Source organism: Aedes aegypti, chromosome 3, assembly GCF_002204515.2.
Source record: "Aedes aegypti strain LVP_AGWG chromosome 3, AaegL5.0 Primary Assembly, whole genome shotgun sequence".
Taxonomy (NCBI): Eukaryota; Metazoa; Arthropoda; class Insecta; order Diptera; family Culicidae; genus Aedes; species Aedes aegypti.
In genome coordinates this window covers 316,488,408-316,508,844 of record NC_035109.1, presented here as the reverse complement: position 1 = coordinate 316,508,844, position 20,437 = coordinate 316,488,408, and the positions used below count along the sequence as shown (strand labels likewise).

The window sequence follows — 20,437 nt, the reverse complement described above, 5'->3', positions numbered from 1 at the left end:
ATCAATATTTTCCCGCAGTTTGACACAATCCATCCTTTCATTTCCATTCCCGGAAAAATCCGGATCATCTTTCGATTTGTACGTATCCCGGGTAGAGAAGAACTGCAAATTGATATCAAATTCTACCATTAGAGTAGAATGACAAAATTGGTTATTTTGCAATTTACTTTTGTTTATATTTGTATACAATAATTTGATGTTAATAGCGAAATAAGATAGAAATTTTATAGTTTTTGTTATTTTAACTTGTATTTCAGACAAATCAATAACAAATTTTGACATTCAAACATGTTTCTATAACGATTCAATTTACTTTGATGGCGATGCTGATTATTATGATGGTATTTCATGTTATTTAGTAGTTTTACTCAAGTAATGTTGGTTAAACTATGTAGCTATGATTATTGAATTTGCTTTTATTTTATAACTATTTTGTTATTCATTTCTTACCGGGATCACATCGTTCCAATTGAGAAGGCAAAACCCTGGCGTCTGAAATTTGATTCGTCCCGTTGCATTTCGGGATCGCCCAACTGCCAACGCAATTTCGCCTGTTTTCTGTTTTGCTGTCTCAGTTATAGAAAACCAAATTCCCGTGAAAATTGTCACCTCCGGCAGAGGAGGCGCCAGCCTGAGCCTGAACCGTTCACCGGCCCGTATCGGAGGGAAACATGATTTATTTGTCTTGGGCCAACTTTCTGCGAAGAAGTAACGATTTGGCAGCGCGCGAAAATTGGCATAATAATCATTTCATACACCAATCTACCGAGAAGCCTCGGGAAAAGTTCTGATTCGATGGAAATGTCTTCATCTTCGGGGTGGAATTGCTTAGCGTGCACGTGGAATTTTCACCATCGTCATCGTCATCATCGCTACCATCATCATACGGATTGTGGCTCGTCATGACATTTTACTTGAGTGCGCAAAAACTTGCGCATTTTATGCTTGCTCCCGCATTTGGAGAATGGTAATAACCGGGAGCAGCTGACGAACACGAGAGAATATCCAGCTCCACAACTCCCAACAGGAGACCGAGAGAAGAAATTATCCATCCCGACCTCTCCTGCGTACATGTGTGTGCGTTCCGGGGGAGTACAACCGGGTGGACTTGGTTTGTTGCAATGCAGGCATCTGGGATTTCCTTTGGCGGCTACGGAGTTGACGACGTCACACTATCTACTGCACTGCATGCGGGTTCTTCCATTGTCCGTCCTGCATGGGTGATGCACCGTGAGGAACTGATCCCGTGAAGCATCGATTTGGCCTACTTCTTCGGTGCGCAAAAAGGCTTGCAGCTGCTGGGAGGGTGGCCTACTTTGCGGGCACATCTTGTCGGCACAATTTATGATAGAAGCTCAGTACTTTGTCCTTTATTGCAAAGAAATCAGGTTTTGCCTTTGCAAAGGCAACAAACATTCATCAGGATACAAATCTTACGGCTTCGTCACTGGATGATTCTATTTTCGTCATGAGGAATTATCACTATAATCTCTAATCAATCGTCCTCAGAATGATGATTGCTTGGATTGCTTCGAATTAGATTCTCAAAGGTTTCCTACATTGTTCTTCAGAATCTTCTAAGATATTGTGAGCAATGTTTTATTCGTAATAACTGACAGTAAAAAGTATACTGTTGTTCTTTAGAAATAGAACTTTCTAAGATTTTTTAATTACCATGCAACTAACATCCATGTATTGCAAACCTTTCATTTAGAATTCTAGCAATAATTTCGGAATCATAACGAAAAAGTCTTCCACATTTCTCAGAGGAAGCATTAGTTGCTCATGTATTTCATGTAATAAACTCTTCTAAAGAAGTCAACGAAACATGAGGGATTTAGTATCAAAAGCCTATCAAATGTAGACCAACATATGAAATGGGTACAACGATCTTTGCAAATCATAACGTCGCCCGTCAACAACTGCATATCTCATCATTGGACCATAGAGTCTTTCCTCTATCGGTGGGGCGTATGTGATGTATTTCCATACTTGTGTCATGTGAGAACTAAATTAGACAATTGGACCAGCTTTGGTCTTGAGTAATTTTTTAGTTTATTGGCCCGATAGTACCGGTCCCAAATAGATCAATTTTGTTTTTGTTTTAAATATTACATTTGGTTGTCAAACGTCATTTTCTATAGCTAACTTAGACATGGTCAAGAAAACTCATTCCAAGATTATTGGCCATTATTGTTGACAAAATAAGTTGATCTATTTTTACCCGATGTGACTCAGTGGTCCACCGAAATAAATTCAGACTGATGAACATTTCCAAAACATCCACAATTCCAAAAAAAATAAGAGTCCAGACGATTTAATTGGAGCTAAAACAAAAGACGAAATTGCAGCATTTTTTCATTTACTGGGTAGATACGGGTTAACTGAAATTTCCCTCCGTGATTCTGACATCAATCCGAAAAAATCAAATTTAAAAAAAAAACATTTGAGATCTCCTCAAGCAATCCCAGCAAGAATTATCTGGGGTTTGCTTTAAAAATTCTTCCAGTTGCTTTCAAATTTCATTACTAAATTGTTCCAATATCCAAATATTGGTTAAAACCTATTCACAACTCAGGATTTGATGCACTGACGCTTTAAACAACTATGAAACATCTGCCATCTAATGACTTCAGTTAGCTTCATGAAAAGAAAATAAATACCCTAAAGCAAACTGATATCCAACACCAAATAGGGCTCTTTCAAATATTTGTATTTGTATTTAAAATAATTCATCTGACAATATTTCGTCTTAATGAATAAAAAACTAAACTAAGTAACTACAGACCTAATTCGATTTGAAAATCGTTCAGTTGGTTCGTCAAAATTGAACAGATCTTCAACAGCCGTAAACTCACGAATACAAGTAGTTATAGGCTCATTATACCCGAACGCGGTCCTATGAAATATTGGCTGCAGCAACGTCGTGTTTCGGAGGGATCGGTTCGGTACTCGAAAGTTGATCAGCGACAACAGTTCTGGGCTATCAATTTCACCGGTCAACACTTTGGCCACAAGCAGCGATTGCTGGATTTTCCGTCGATGTTCCAGGGTATCAAGTCCAAGCAGCCTACACCTATCTGGATATGGTGGTAAGTTGGCAGGATCTCTCCACGGCAGGTTCCTCAAGGCAGAGCGGACGAATCGTTTTTGAATTCTTTCAATCCTCAGACTCCACGTTACTTGATACGGATTCCATACAACGGACACATTTTCAAGAATTGGACGAACAAGAGCACAGTATAGCGATTTCCAGCAATGAGGATCCGAAAAATCTCTCGCCACTTTGGAGATGAATCCTAACTGACGTGTTGCCTTCGTTATGATCAATGAACGGTGCAAGTCGAATGTCAATCTTGAGTCTAGCTGAATCCCCAGATCGTTCACGCTGGAAACTCTATTAAGAGTATTGCCCTCAATACGGTAGTCGAATAAGATTGGATTCACAATACGGTGAAAAGTAATCACCTGACATTTCTCGATGCTTAGTACCAGTTTACTTCTACGGCACCAGTCAGCAAACATATTCAGTGAATGCTGCAGGCACAAACAATCGTCTTCTGTTCGTACTACCATATACAATTTCATATCGTCTGCGTAAACAAGCTTGTATCCATCGCCCAGAGCTGAAGCAGCATCGTTAAAAAACAGTACGAACAGCAACGGCCCAAGGTTGCTACCTTGCGGAACGCCGGATTTGTTCGTGAACGGTGGTGATACGCAGCTATCAATCTTCACCCGCAATTCCCGTTCCGTGAGGTACGACTCCAGCCAAGAGACGAGCTGATTAGAAGTTCCAAGCCGAGATAGTTTGCGCAGGAGTATCATGTGGTCAATTTTATCGAACGCAGCCTTCAAATCGGTGTAAATTACATCGACTTGCGCTTTATTCTCCATACTCATAATACACTTTGACGTGAAGTTCAGCATATTTGTTGTAACTGAACGGCCGGGCATGAATCCGTGTTGATCCTTGGATATGTAGCATTTGGTTGCATCAAGCATAACTCCACATACTATGGTTTCGAACAGTTTCGAGACAGCAGATAGGCTCGTAATACCACGGTAGTTGCTAACGTTATGACGGTCACCACGCTTGAAAACGGGCGTCATATACGATTGTTTCCAGATCCGAGGAAATTTTGCTTGTTGGAATGAACGATTGAAGATATCACTTAACGGTTGTGCTAAAGCTGCAATGCAGCGGCAAATAACGACTGCAGGTAAACCATCAGGACCCGGAACAAACGACTTCTTTATCTTTTTCGCAGCCTGTGAAACCATTTCTGGAGTTATCATGAACGTTCTTATGTCAGCTAAATCACAAGGAACATCACGTATGGCTTCTTCTATTTCCAAATTTGTTGCTGAACTTGCCACGAAAATTGACTCAAAGTGCCTTGCAAACAACTTGCTTGATTCTATCGCAGAAGTAGCCGTCGCTTCATTCAAATATACATTGGCTGGTATCACTGAATCTTTACGTTTAGAATTCACGAAGCGCCAAAAATCACGTGGATTCCTTCTTAAACTCGATTGTACGCGCAAAACGTAAGACTTGTAAAGAGTGACATTCAAGAGTCGGTACGCATTACTGGCTTGATGGAAATTCCGCTTATTGAATGATGTTCGATGACGACGCACTTTCCGTTGACAGGCATTGCGTACACGTTTTAGCTCCCTCAAACGACTCGTGCTCCACGGAGGTGAAACTGCTGGCCGACTTCGAGGGACATTCGAGGCAAACCAGTCATTCAGAATGGAACAAAAAGATTCTGCCATTTCATCAACATCAACGGTGGTTACAATGACATTCCAATCAATTGTTGACAAATATGCCAAAAGAGCATCGAAATCAATCATACGGAAGTTAAGCGGTCGTTCATTTCCAGTGCGCATCTGCGCAACGTCATGCACCATGCGGGATGGTAGAGAGATCTCCAGCGGGGGATGGTGAGAATCAACGGGAAGCAATGGCATGGAACAAGAATTTACTTCCGCTTCACAATCCGACAGGCAAAAAACCAAATCAAGAATGCGATCAATTGAATTCCGGACGAGATTCTTTTGACCAAGGCACAGAAAATTCATACCATCCAGAAGAGTGCTACTGGACAATGGGAGTTGAGAACCGTCGCATTGAATGACGCTATCAACGAAACACCAGCGCATACGTGGTTGGTTATAATCACCACATATGAGGACAGCATCACCAGTCGTGCATTTCGCACAGAGTTCCTCCATTGCGGAAACATGTCCGTTGATCACGTTTACGTCATTGCTTTTGTCCGGTGGAACATATATTACGCACATCATAATCTTCCTACCTTTGATCATCGCAGATACACATATTTGCTCCAAATTTTGTCCACTTTCAGTGTGAACAACACGGCTGCTATATCGTTGTGCTACAGCAATCAAAACACCACCAAAGCGGGACTTGCTACTATTGGCAGGGCTTCGATCACACCGAAAAACATTGAAGCCTGCACCAAATAGCTGTTGTGAGGTGATGCAGTTGTCCAGTCCAGTTTCGGTCATCATGATAACGTCAAAGTTGCAATCGGTGGCTGTTAGTAACAGGCTGTCAATTTTCGTCCTCAGCCCACGCACATTTTGGTAGTAGATCCAGATATCGTTGGCATTGTCACGACTGAAAGTGATGGACGATGAGGGGAGGTGATTGCTCGAATTGGATTCGTACTTGCCTGCATCTACGGGTTGGAAGACCCCTTCACCAGTATCGAACACAGAACCGGGATGACTGTTGGTCGCTGGCAGGATTGGCTCGACTGTGACGATCGGCTCAGGGGCTTCCATGAAGCTAGCAGGCGTGCATCCCAGTGGTGAATGACGTGAAAGTAATCGATCGGTTGAAGATGATGAATGACGGTGAGCAGAGAACTGATGTTGATTCGAACAAGAACTTTTCTGTTTTCCTTTGCTGAAAATATTGATGGAAATGTTCATAAAGTCGTCTAAAATGTAATCAGCGCAGAGCAAAAGTATAAACCTTATAAACTGAAAGTATCTAGAAGAAATTAACGAATTATTCCAAATGGAATAATTGGAGTTGAGTTTACTGAATAATTAAACCCATTACTTTGATGGAAAATTAAAGCGATTCTGTTTGAAATTCTACCCTATTAAAAAAAAATATATGAGAATTATAAAAGAATCGTCATTTAAGATTCTTGGTTAAATCTCAAGAAGATTTCAAATGCGCTCAAGTATACCTTTAAAGTACAACTCAAGCAGAATGCAATAATAACTTCGAGATCATTAGTTGATTTTGCGGTAGTTTAATCTGAAAAACTCATTCAGGATCACTTGTTGTAACTTCAACTATTTGACATCACTGCTAATAACTATTTTGCAAAATTTTAAATCTGATGCCAGAGATAGACAACTGAAATCAGATTTTTTCAACCATCTTTATCCAGCAGATGCAAACTGGTTACATACGAAAACTCATGAACTCTTCTTATTAAACAATTAGATTTCAGGTCATGGAATCGACAATGATCTCTCTAAAGCTTCTCAGAGGAGTCGTATCAGAATATCCAGGGTGTCCATCCATCCGGGAAAAGCGGGAAAAACCCGGGAATAACAAATGACCGGGAAATAACCGGGAATTAGAAAAACACCGGGAAACCAATCCTCGAGGATTTTTTTGAAGGATTTCAGGAGGATTTCTGAAACATTCTCGATGAATTTCCGAGAGAATCCTAACGAAATTTATGAACGATTCTCAAAGGGATTTCCGGAAGAATTTTCGAAAAATTTCTGGAGGTATACGATATCCTTGTAGTAGAAGAATCTCAGGAGGATTTTCAGAAGAATCATTGAAGGATAACCTGAAGAATTCCAGCAGGTTTTATGGGAGAATTCTAAAAAGATTACCGGACAAATTTCAGAGAGTTGTCCTGAAGAATCCTCGAAAGATATTCCGAAGAATTTTAACAGGATCTTCAGAAGTATTCGAGAAGATTTACGCAAGAATTGCAGAGGCATTTCCGAAAAGGTTTGTGGATTTCTTGAAGAATTCCAGAATTTCTTTTGGGAGGATCCTCGAAAGACATCTTAAAGAATTCCAGCAGGATATTCGGAAGAGCTCCAGAGGAAAAGTCCTAGAAGGATATACCGAAGAATCTCAAAAGTAATTCTAGAAAATCCCCATACAAATTTTCGGAAGAATTCCAAAAGGATTTTGCGAAGAGTCATCAAGAAACAATCGGATTTTTTTTCGGAAAACCGGTTTGTTTCAATTTCAAGCACTATGGGCGACACTAGATTTTTTTCCACTAAGTGTACGACTGCTTGTCATTCGAACTTCGCACAATGTCGCACAATGCTTTCGGTGACTTGGTAGACAGATATATTAAGCTCTTTGAAATATTACAAGAAGGGTATATAGGGATTATTGGCAAGGTTATTGGCGAGTTTCTTGTTAGATTTCCATTTAGATTCATAGCCAATTTTTAATGAGATCTTTGCTGGAATCGATAATTGATCAATTTCTTGAAAGTCCTATTATGGATAAATAAATAGTGAGGTCCTTTAGGTCCTTTAGCCAGATTTTTGATACACGCAATTCTTACGAGATGCAATTTTGGATTTATGTCAAAAGTGTTAGCCGATATCGTTGTTATGGGGATATCGTTTTTGTTAATCTTTTCTTGGATTCAACATGAGTTCCATCAGATCAAGGAAGGGCCATGTCTTACGCATAGTTTCGAAGGTATTCTCAGAAGGTAATAGTTTGACTATTGAGCTTTGCCCTTTTGTGAAAATTTAGTCTTAATTTAGGTACACAGAGCAGAAATTTGTTTATATAATTCCGAATTCTTTCTGAACTGTCTATGAGTTGTAGTGGGTGAACTGTCTTTAGATATTTCACCAAATAATTTATATCTTTTTGTCCAATACATTTTCAAAATTGAAACCGTTTGAAGCTTATAGCATTTTATAAATATAAATAAAAATAGTAAAAAATACATTAAATAAGTTAGTCAAAGTATCTTTTTTGATAAACAAGATTTTTGGAAATGAAAAAACCAACGGTAAGATAAAATCCAAAATATCAATGAAGGGATAAATGAGAATAACCATTATTCGTTGCACCGTATAATACATTGTAGATCTTCCAATAAATAACATTTACCTTCAAAGACGCTGGCTGTGGATAGGTAGAACACCAATCCAACCAATATTCCAGTCAGTTCTATTGCGCATCTACCTTCGGAGCCGGATTCCACTGGTTGCAAAGCGGTTCTTCGCTGCAAAGCGTATCAGTGCTGGATAAACTGTGCCACCACCAACACAAACCCACAAGCTCGATTATCCTTGGATCGTATCCAACAATTCTCTTTCAACCACCCTGGAAAAGTGTTGGTGTTGTCCCATTTTCCACTACCCAACGCTGTTCTGATACCCAGCAGTCACTGTGGGTTGGAACCCAAGATACAAAGTGTACAAATCCGGAATGAAGGTTTTCCCTCAGCCCAACCACCGTCCGAAATTTACCCAGATATGGGCATACGCGAAAAACGAACGGTGGGAGCTTCGGCCCATGGCCCTGTATTTGTGTAATCTTCTTCGATCGTTCTACAACCGCCCAACCCACACTTCCACTCTCAACTGCACCAGGTGTGGATACCTAAACGCAGAAGCTGTTGCTTCCCCATTGGCACCGGACATTAGACGGCACGTTAGTACAACGTGGCAACAACCGCAAAACACCGATGACTACCATGACGACGATGACGATAATAATGATTATAGGAACGCTCGCCTTGTTGCGCTCTAACCACCCCCATTCCCCATTCCACCGCGCTGTACTTCCTGTGCGCCATTAACGAGCTTTTCACCGACCAGAATTTTCCTCGTTTGAGACGTGATTTGAGAGGAGAACCATCTATCACCGTCGTCGAAGGCTCCGTGTGACTTGCCTTCGGTAAGCTACCGGAACACGGTACACCCGTCATAAAGCTACTGTCGAGTTGTTTGAACAAGCCCAGAAACAAAGGAGTTGGGCCTGAAAAATCAGAACGCGTGTTTCGGGCATGCGTTACCAACCCTCCCATCCCCCAACTTTTCCTCGAAGTTTTCCATTGCAGCAAGAACATGAGGTAAAAATATTCCACAGCTCGGAAAGCAGCGAACAGTTCCTATCTTGATGGTGAACTTTGTACATATTTTCAAAAGCTTTTGTTGTTTCAAACAAAGAACCCTGCCCGTCGCCCCCCAATATCCATCCTCCAGCCGGGATTCTTGGGTTCAGAACACTATCTTGAAAGAATCCGAGCAATTAGAACGGAGAATGTTGTCGTTGAATCTGATAAAACTTACATGGCAGCAGTGAAAAAGTGGTACCCGTCGGTTTGGGGGTTTTCTTCTTCCGAATGTGGCGAATAAGATTAAACCATATCTTGTTTTCCCCTTGCAAAGTGTAATGGGTGTGTAGATAAAGAACTTTTTTTCAGTCACCAATTTGGAAGTAATATATTAGATGTGAGTTTTACAACTGTGATATCTGATCCGGTCTGCATCCTTCTATAATTCAGTTTCGACAAGCCCCTTGTGTTTGGCTGCATATATTCCTACAAGACTATTCCACAATTTCTTCAGAAATTACTTCACATATTCCTCGAAGAAAAGTTTTAAGTTCCAGAGATTTGCTCAGGAACACATTCTGAGACTCGTCCAGCAATTATCTTAGGAATTCGTTAGTTAGTCCTGAAATTCTTTCAACGCTTTCTCAAGAGATGTTCAGATGAATTCTTGCAGAATTTGCTCCAGGTAATGCTTCAGCAGTCCAACATTGATATCTCCAGTAATTTCCACAGGAATTGTTTCGAACATTCGAACAAAAGTTCCTCCATGGATTCTACCAGGAATTATTCTAAGCAATCTGTTATGAACTCTTTCACGAATTGCTGACTAATGACGACCAAGAATTTGTCTAGAGATTTCTCCAATGTTTCAACCAAATAATACTACTTCAATCTTGTCCAAACATTCATCGAGATTTTTTTTTCACTTAATTGTCCATTTATTCTTAGATAAATTCAAGATGTTTTTTTTTCGAAAAAAAATACAGAACGAATCGAAGAAATTTTAAACAAAAATCTTAGAGGAAACCTCGAAAATGTGTTCCGGGAAGGGCCTTGAGAAATTTCTGGAAGAATCTTCAGGAGAATTGCTGAACAAAGATTGCTTACGAGATCTTTGGAGTAATTTCTAGAGGTATCACATATCAATTTCGGCATGAGTTTTCAAAGGTATCTCGAAAGGAAACCTTGGATTCACTGAATTGATTCCTGAACAAAGCTTCTTTTTGATACGTGAAGAAAACTTGAAGAATATGTCTGAATTACATTCTGATGAAATTCTGGAGAATATCATGATGGCGTAATTCCAGGAGGAATCTTCAAAGTTATTCTTAGGAATACCCTATGAGAGATGTCTGGTCAGATTCTATGAAGAATCCTTATTAAAACCAAGAAGTATTTTTTTGTCTCTCTTCGGTTTCTTTTTGATTCTTCTTCAGTCTCTTTTTAGCCTATTTTCTTATACGTTAGGTCTCTGAAGCTCCTGTTCCTGAAGTTGGTTGCTATCAGCCCTGTTTTAAATATGAGTCCTAAATTAATTAATTATGACGAAAAAACTAAAACTTTTGCCATCAAAATGGGCGTTACAGTAAGACATAAATTCCAAATTTCCAGTCAAACACGCCTCAATCAGTTCGAACAAATACTTCAACCTACCACCATTTGGTACTGTTTTCCAGTGCTTGTTCATTTGCCTACCACTTCAAACTTGTTTCCACCCTCAGAATATGCCTGCAAACAGCAATGATAATTGGATAACTTTTTGGCCCTGCAGCCGATCCTTCCTTTGTAACTGACAACTTTCGAAAGTACTTCGAGAAACATTTCCAATGATTTGAATGCAGATGAAAAAAAAAACGAAATAATTTCTGCAGGGGAAACACGCTTCTTGTAAATGTAGCCTTGACGCTTTAGTCGAGTTGTAAATTAAAATGTTCAGTTTATGAACTGACGAAACGATTGTCTGTCTTCCAAAACAAAAAAGTTAATTACTTTATCACACTTCAAATATTTAAATGACAAATGTTACAAAAAAAAACTCCATATATACTGTAAGATGCATTTATCTAATTCCAGCAAATTTCAAAACTGAGAAGCAGTGTTCACAGGAATCATCAACAAATCGAAGATAAAAACACAGGCTCGTACCGTCTGTCAAACAAGACATCGATTTCTTAGCAATTTCGTAAGAAACTGCTCTTTAAGTTTGAAATTTGCTTGAATATGAATTTACCTTAAACTTAGAGCATCAAACTTACAATATTGACAATGACAATTACATTTAAGTATTCTATAAAATCTTTTGTTAACTAACGACGACAATCAAAAGATGGCGATGGTCATAATTAAAATTTGGCTTTTATTGTTCACCCCCAAATGGGACACGACTTGAAGGAACAAAAGCCGGGAATCAGGTGGCACAAAGGACATTGGCTGCAATGGCGGCGATGTGATGACAGCAAAAGCATAATGTCTGTCAATTAGCGTCCACGCGCCCAGCAGATTGACAGGGGACGTCTTCTCAGTGTAATGAAGATTCATAATTTTCGTCAGGGGAGGCAGTTGGCCAGATTTATCTTTTTCGAAGCAGTTTATCAATCGCTGTGTCCATTGGGTCACATCTGTTGAATATTATTTTACATGAAAACTATTACATAGAATTAGGTTTCCATTCTAATTGACTTTTCAATATCAATTTCCATCCTGTATACTGATTAAAATTATCACTTCATAACATTGAACAACCTTTTATTATTCTCTTAAACACGATTGAACATCTCCCAGAATTATTGAAATAACCTAAAACACGCAAAACGCTCATTAAAAGTCTTGTCGGCGACGACAGCCGCCCAACTTTTCCCAGAGATAGAGTCCCAATTCCCTACTGCGCCGCCGAGCTTGTCGTAATTGAGTTTACTCCAATTTTGTGAATCGTTTTGGATCTGATCATCCACCCTAATGGAAAAAACGCGGATAATTTATTCTTATGCGTCGTTATCGTCGTCCGCCGCCTATGAAGTATCTCACTCTGAAGGCGAGAAACGTGACATTACACTGTCGAACGAACTTGGGTCACTTCCGGGAAACTCAGTCGGATTTCATACAGATTTTCCTCTTCTTATTGCATTGGAGAGAGATTGAGGTTATATTTTGTTAACCTCCAACTTCTTGATTATATAATGTACAGTTTGTATGCATTATTGATATAGATGAAAAGAGAGGTTACAGTTTGCACTAGCACCTTTCTGTCCGTTTTGAAATCACTTTCGACATGCTCGTCACTCATTCCTCATTTTGACTCGAATCGCACTCGCCTCTCTCTCGACACGAATCTTTCTCAAAGTTATTTGATTCTTAATGCACCTCGTCACTCACATTTCGACTCGTTTTCGATTCACTATTGACAAACTCTCGTCTTAGTATAGATTCACTCTTCACTCAATTTCGATATATTCTTGAACTCATTCTCGATTAACATGACGAACTGCTCTTAAACAACTCAAAGAAAAGTTCAAACTTTAACAATTTAAGCGATTTATATACGGAATTGTTGATCCTATTTAAAAACTAGACGCATGAAGCCATATATCGTCGCCCGATACCACATGCTCCAACATTTCGAACGTAAGAGCTGCAAGTGAACGTTTATTAAACGTTTTAATCGTAAAGTACCACTTGTAACATATGACCAATAAATATTATTGCCGTGCGTGAAGGACCCAACACTGAAAGCATAACGACGTGCAATAAAATTGTCATCACGGTTATTCGTGCGTTTCTGGGTAACTACGCCATCTTTCATAACTTTGCGCGCTATTCCTTCTCGGTTGGCTAATGCGATATGCCGCTATGGGGAAGTTTCCAAAAGGATGTTGGTCGCTTCCGAAATCCTCATCGCTACGAGCATTTTAATCACCATAGAATCTCGCCTGCCTTTGATCGTTTCCGATATATGCTATGCTATGGCGCACTATCTAAGCCTTGAACGGCAGTCCTGAGAGACACAACACCATAATTTACAACACTTTCTTCCTGTAAAACACAATGCGCAGAAAAGGACATCGGAAACCAAAGGACTTTCTGTTTGTACATGACCCCATCCATGGCAATATCAAAACGACGGATGCTTTGCGGTTGTCGATGGGGTGAGGAGGATAAAAGCATTCCAGTCTCGTAGTTTCCGACCCGAACTGGCTCCTTTTTTATGGGTGGTCCATAATAAACAACGATCCTTTTACGTGACTGCATGAGTTATGGACATAAGAAGCAGAAGCTTTTGCTAACTCCTTTCTGCTTTTAGCTTTTCATAAATTACAACTTTCGACGACGATGACGATGGTGGTGCCGTCGCCGAACAAAAGCGGAGTCTACTAGCGAGCATTTACATTTTGATCACACCTAAATAGATTTTTTTCGCTATTGTGGTTTCCAGCAGGAGGTTTCGCTGTGATTCAAGGATAAGACCACGACCGCTACCCAAGAAGGCATCTCGATGTTACATCGATTTCAGCGAAACGTGCACAAAAGACGGCACGCTAGTTTTCCATAAAAATAAACTATCAAATTCAATAACCGCAATCGACCTACAAGAAGCTGAACGGAGCACAACCAATGAAACCGCAAATGGGTATTCCAAAAATAAGTTGCGATGAGCTTATCGTAGACACGCTTCTACAAGAGGTTCATATCCTTCAATCCGGAGCCAAAAGCCGAAAAACCCCGTCGTTCGATTTTGATAATTAATGCAACAAAATCCAAGCCGCACCCTGGATCAGTGTGAAATGGTTGTTTCAGAACCCACAAGATACGAGGGGATAACTCCATAGCGACTGATTAAAATCTTTGCCATGTACGGTTCGGTCCCCTCCGGAAAGACAATCGATGATGCCCCTCCAAAACCACGGCAGAGGAAGGAAACCACTGGCGAAAGTTCTCGTTAATTTGTGTAAACTTCCGCCGCCATCATCCCGACGACGACGATGGCAAAAGACAAAGTTTCCACCAATCACCGTGGTCCGGGTGCGGGTGCGTGTGCCCATAGATGGCTGACGATGGCAATGGTCCATATCGATCCCTGATTCCAAGCAAACTCAATTAGATGATCCGAAGTTAATTGACTCTACCATCCGACGAGTTTTTCCCGTTCGCTTCCGGAGCATTGTTTCCGTCTGATGACTTCCGAAAATGGAGGAACCTTTTTCCCGGAAACCCGGTGATTGAAAACTTCAATATCATTCTTTCCGCCAGTAATGGTACAAAGGACTCCCATCAGGACACAATCAGAACAGAAGCAGAAGAACTGCACCATCAATTTGCGACGGTGTCGGTCGTACAATACTGAAATCGAAAGGGCAGAAATATTGATCCACCACCGCAGCCACCCCCTCGAACCGGGGTTGTTGATTGGAATCCAACATTCCGGCGCAGAAAAGAGGATGTTCAACAATCGGTTGTTACACCCCACAGGGGGGAAGCACATTTTCAATCTGGAAACTGGAGTTTACTCGTGCTAGGTGTTGGTGGCGTATGAAATATTGAACAGGTTAAAGCCGTGGCTTCCAATCCCCGCAGAGCAAGCCATTCCGACAATCCCATAAACTAGAACAACAAGAATGCGGATTGTTCCCGTTTCCACAGCAAATGGTGGTGCTCCATATATTTCCACACACACCCCCCGACTTTCCCAGGAGGGAATTCCGGTGGAACGTGTTGGCATGGAAAATGTTGGGTGGAGGAGGACCCCCGGGACATGAAATATACAGAAGGCATATTTTAGAAATAAAATATTCAATAGTTTCGTCGTCATTCCCTGGCCACGATCACAGGGTTTGACGGTGCCAAAGTAGAAGGTGCACCATAATAATACCCGTCTGTGAAACATATCACCTTCCCAATACTTTGGCACACCTCCAACGGTTCATGATTTATCATGAAACGGCTGCATTCAGGCGGAGGATCTGTTAATATGTTTCGGCATATTATCAGGTCCTCTTCGAACGGAGGGACCGCCAGGGCTCATTAGTTACTTATAAACCAGTGCTGGTTGTTTGATGTTTCAATTCGTTTACACGAGCTGTAGCATCCTTTGTACTAATCAGAAATGGTGGTTAAGTTTCGAAGCCAACGTGTGATCAATCGTTTTATAATGCAACATAAGAATGGGTGTTTGGTGGAACTGTGCGTTACACTCGTCGTTATTAAATTTAGTGATTGTGAAGGTGCTAATAGTGATTTTATAATTAAATCTATAGTGATGAAAATTTGAAAATTAAGGTGGAAGTGATTCTGATAGTTTTGTTAAAAATATAATAATAATGATGTGAACTCTACTAATTTAATAATGGCCATAATACATTTTGCAATCATTTTTCTGAATATAAATTTAATTGCCTAGTTCTTCAAACGTGCATGATAAAAGTGTTGATACATAATGACAGCGAGTGCAGAAGAATGGATCGAAGTGATTTTTTTTAATGTAACTTTCTTGATCATTGTGCAAAATCGTAGTTTGAATAGTAATGACTCTACAGCAACAAAAATAATGATACATTTAAATTGAATATTTTTAAATTACTTAGTAATGCTAACAAATGGTAATGCTAACAGATTTATATGAAAATGGTGTGATGTGAAAAGTGATATAATAGAAAGTATATCTGAAGTGTATTACGAAAGTTGATGAGTGATAATAGGTGATATACGTGATAGTGTCGAAAATAAAAGTGACGATAGTGAGTGATGAAATGAAATGGGGAATGAGGACCTTTTAATAAAACTATTTCGTTCTTCACTTTAACCACTCTAGTAGCATTTCAGGCCTTATCATAGTTTGATAGTAGTCTGAACTACTAGACTGCAAAACTACGGCAAGGGCTGATTGCTGCTAGCGTACACAGTGACCATTTGAGCAACATTGCTTAGGAACGTCTGTGTGATGAACGCAATAGAGGCTTATAAAAGCAAATGCTGGGAAGGAGCTTAGGGCAGATTAAGAGTGCCAGTACTACCCCTATCGCTACCGACAAAAAAAAAAAAAAAAAAAAAAAAAAATATTCAATAGTTTCGTCGTCATTGTTTTTTACGTGTTTGCGGCACCGAAAGCAATGTCAGCCGGTTCGGGGCAGGGCGATAGTGGAAATCAAGACTAGGACAAAGAGGGGTTTGCCATCAAACACTGCCGGGCGGGCGAATTGTTTATGAATACTTGATTATTGATTGTTCGAGAGGGAGGGGCGTGGAAAGCCGTTAGCAGAACATGGTAGTTTTTCGCCTTTCTCATATGCCTGCGGATGTTCTGAAGGGCTTCGATTTCATTCATGATATGAATATTCGGTGTAAGGGTTCGATGTTTAGTTTTTTGATCGTTTTCAGAGAAACTGAATTGATTTTGGTTCCAATCTGCACGATATCACCACTAGTTGGATTACTCCGAGTTGTTTTAACACTCAGAAGTCGTTCTATAGAAAACCTCTCGGTGGCGAGTACAACATAGGTACAATCTAGAGCACAATCATGCAACGAAAACCTCGATAAGCTTTTCTTTGTGTCGATTTTCGGTGCTATTTTGCGCTGACTATAATCTACAGGTGTGGAATCGACCGTGCTGAAGATTTATATTTATGGCTATTACGGGGTGCGCTAGGGGGAGAGGGAATTGGGTCTCTCGACAATGGAAATTAAGAATGGAAATGCGCAGTTTTTGTGGATGAATATAAATAAAGTCGTGTTATTTTCTATTTATGGAATGATAAATGAAACTGTGATTGTTTTGTTATACTGATATCAATTGAAATAATCTTATACCGAAACAGAAAATTACCATTGTCAACAATATTTTATCATGTTCAAACTGAAAGTTCCACAGCATTGGAAAATATTTCTGAAGAAACTCCAGAAAAAGGTTCTGGAGGACATCTCTAAGACAATTCAAGAATAACTTTGTGGAAAGTTTGCCCGGGTATTTCTTTGAAAGTTTTGCTAGAAATTCAATCTAGCATTCCGTTGAATGAGTTTTAACCCCTTTTTGCTCTTGTATTACACGCACCATTAATTTTTATTCGATTGAACTGTTGTTCAAGCATGAGCTATTGCAAACAGTGAATACATTTTTACGAGTGCGTTCAAGAATTTCTTTCTTCCCTCTTCTTCAGGGACTCCTCTCAATCCTTTCTGGAATTCGACTTCAAAGTTTTGCAGTTTAGTTTATTGATTCGTGAACTCCTAAAGATCTTTAAGTTGGATAATCAGAAGATTCTTTCGAAGATGTAAACTGATGCTTCTGGAACAATTGTCGACAAAAAACAGCCTCGACAATTGTCGACAAATGCAGCCTTCTATCTGAGTTCTTCAATAAATAATTGATCATTGAAACTATTTGATTAATCTATTGAGTATGGAACCATATTCTAGTAACTATTGCACAGTATTCGTCGTCTAATTCGGTTTGTCTCAAGTTCGTTGAAAATCAATGGTGCTCTGGAGCTAACATGGAAAAGAGAGAGTTAACTAACTTATTCGAACATGACAACAAAAACAAATCATAGTTTTCAGAGCCGTTTTAAATTAGTAATACTTGGTTTGTGTTCAAACGGACATTTTTCGGCCATCCGAAGGCCGAAGAACATGTTCTTGAAGTCCTGAAAATTTCGCAAAAGGATGCAGCGGCGGTTCCCTAACCTCAAAACTACATGTTCTACATATGGAAGTTCAAAAATGTTCACAACAAATGTGCATCTACTGAGTAGGGAATAGTTAAAATAGTTTATTTCAATCGTTTAATTCAGCCTTTGATTGTAAATTGGTCAAAATATCAATGTTTAGTATCGTATAACAGGTAAAAAGTGAGGCTACGAGTCGTTCTGAACCATTTCTTGCGACACACCAAACTTCATTATTTTGCAAAACAAGAAGTCATTTGAAGCACTTAAGTCTTGCTCCGGGATTTTGAGGATTCATATTCCAGTAGAATTACTGACTTTCTGTGGAATCAAAAGATCCTCCCATGATTCCAATCTTAAGAAGAAATGCTCAGGAAATCAGCGATAGGTTTTGGGATTCTTGTAGAATTCTCAGGATTCCATTAGGCGTTCTGGATTTCTTGTGGGAATTTTGCAATTCATGTTCCCACCCACTATTTCAAATGTACATTATTCCATTCGATCTCGCAATTTGTTAGAAGTCTATAAGGCGAATTACCAGTAGCTTGCTAGCTTTATCCTTGCAAACATGTTGTTTGTAGTACCTATGTATAAAAGGTCGAAATGTCGCGATTTGTATCAAATAGGCGAAACTGCAAATGTTGCTCGGTCAAGGCTTTTATTCAAAATAATCAAATAAGCATCAACTAGAATCGTATATTTGAATATTAGACAACCATCGGACATGCTATTGTTTCCGAATTCAAATCTCATCATACATTAACATAAAAAAAAAAAACTCAGAAGACGTTCATATCGACGGATGTATCAATTCGCAATCAGATTGTGCACGATCACATTTTCTACTGCTCCTCGGTTGGCAAAAGCTTTACCCAACCAATCCATAACTGTGGACTACATATAGCAGTAGTTATTCCTTGAAAGCTTTCTCATCGATTGCGAAAAAAAACGTCCCAGTGGCGCCGCCGGCCCAAGATATCTCATCTATGTCTTTTTTCAGCACAGCTCTCTCAATATCGATGCTGGCCGGAAGCTAGGACCATGAGCGGGTAGTCATGAAAATTGATGAAATTCATTTGATTATATCTACCAGCAGCAGAAAATTGCAAACTTGTGACGGGCATCGTCGTCGGTTTGCCGAGAAGGACATTAGAGGGCATCCGAAGCACAATTGCCATTATAGTGGCACTGAGCGTGTAGGACAACTTTGACATTTAGGCAGCGCGGGGTCGATAAATAGCATTTTATTGTGGAACCGTGCTGTGGTCGGGTTGGTTAGCGGCGGTGGCAAGGCAACTGTCGTCATCTTGACTGGAAATCGAGATCACCACCAGAGATAATTGTGATGGAATGCTAGTCTGCAATTTTCGCTGCTTCTGTGTCGAACGATAAGAAAACTATGGAAAGTCTATTATCACGTTTCTGCTTAGTCTCTATGGTATCCGCCAATAGGCGTGGCGCAAAGTTTCTCCGCTAAACGTGCACTTTGGGGGTGGATTTGACCTTTTTTCGTAGAAGCAAGAGGTGAGAAAAAAAACCTTGGGAATTCCAAGCAGTCAGTGAGACGAGCTGCCTATTGGACGATAATGAATTCTTAGTCGATTCTGGCTGCACGCGAGTATTTAATTAAAACTTTTGCTTGTTATTAGGATTGTTGGCGCTGGGTGCACTTGCACTGCCACGTTGTTGGTGCTAAAGTGAAAACTTGGCATGTCCAATGCATCATTCCTAACTTTTGTAGGATGATGGAAAACACATAACATCCCATCAACCATCATCATCAATGCCGCCACCGGATCACAGTGGAAGTAGCACGATACTAAATCTTTGTTGATGAATAAGTTGGTTCCCAGAAGCAAACCGCATTGGGGGTACGATCCTAATAAACCGAATCTTGGGAACGACCTGGGGAGACTTGCCTTGCTTGCATGTCCGACCGGTAATTTCATCGTTGATGTGAAACAGAAAAGTCGTAAAACAATTCCGAATGGAAATTTTACGAGCCAAAAATTAATATGCGCCAGTTCGTTTTTGTCACGTTTCCCTTTCTGGCATAGCATTCGCTCCGCGAACTGCCTCTCATTCTCACCAGAACCTAATCGATTTGATTTCCCTTCATTCGCAAAATGCCGACACACGCCACGCACGTTAAATCATACAAAACTATCGCTATAAAATACTGACGAAATGTTTCTTTTTCTCTCTCCCCCCAAAACACAGGCAACGGCACGATCGATTTCCCCGAATTCCTGACCATGATGGCTCGCAAAATGAAGGACACCGATAGCGAAGAGGAAATCCGGGAGGCGTTCCGAGTCTTCGACAAGGACGGCAACGGCTTCATCTCGGCAGCTGAGCTGCGTCATGTCATGACCAATCTCGGCGAGAAGCTAACGGACGAGGAGGTGGATGAGATGATCCGCGAAGCCGACATAGATGGCGATGGCCAAGTTAATTATGAAGGTAAGTTTCTTCCCCCCAATACACATTTCTCCGTCTTTCCCTATAAGCGCCCCACAGCGCGAAATGTTGATGTTGCAAATGGTTGTGGTGTCGCTTGATGGCCAGACAGCGACCAGACAGATTTTTTTTCTGATTCGCGAGCGCGAGACGAAAGCACAGAAGAAATCGCCAATTCATCTCTCGACCAGAGTTAATCGGATGTCC

General features: G+C 40.2%; 1 protein-coding gene across 1 annotated transcript in view; it reads left to right on the top strand.

Moving 5' to 3' along the window:
- LOC5580239 (calmodulin) overlaps positions 1-20,437 on the top strand; it is an 83,387-nt gene that overhangs the window by 42,342 nt on the left and 20,608 nt on the right. Inside the window, exon 3 of the mRNA XM_001662381.2 lies at positions 19,991-20,233. Coding sequence (XP_001662431.1) covers positions 19,991-20,233 — 243 coding nt within the window. The remainder of the gene's footprint in view (positions 1-19,990; positions 20,234-20,437) is intronic.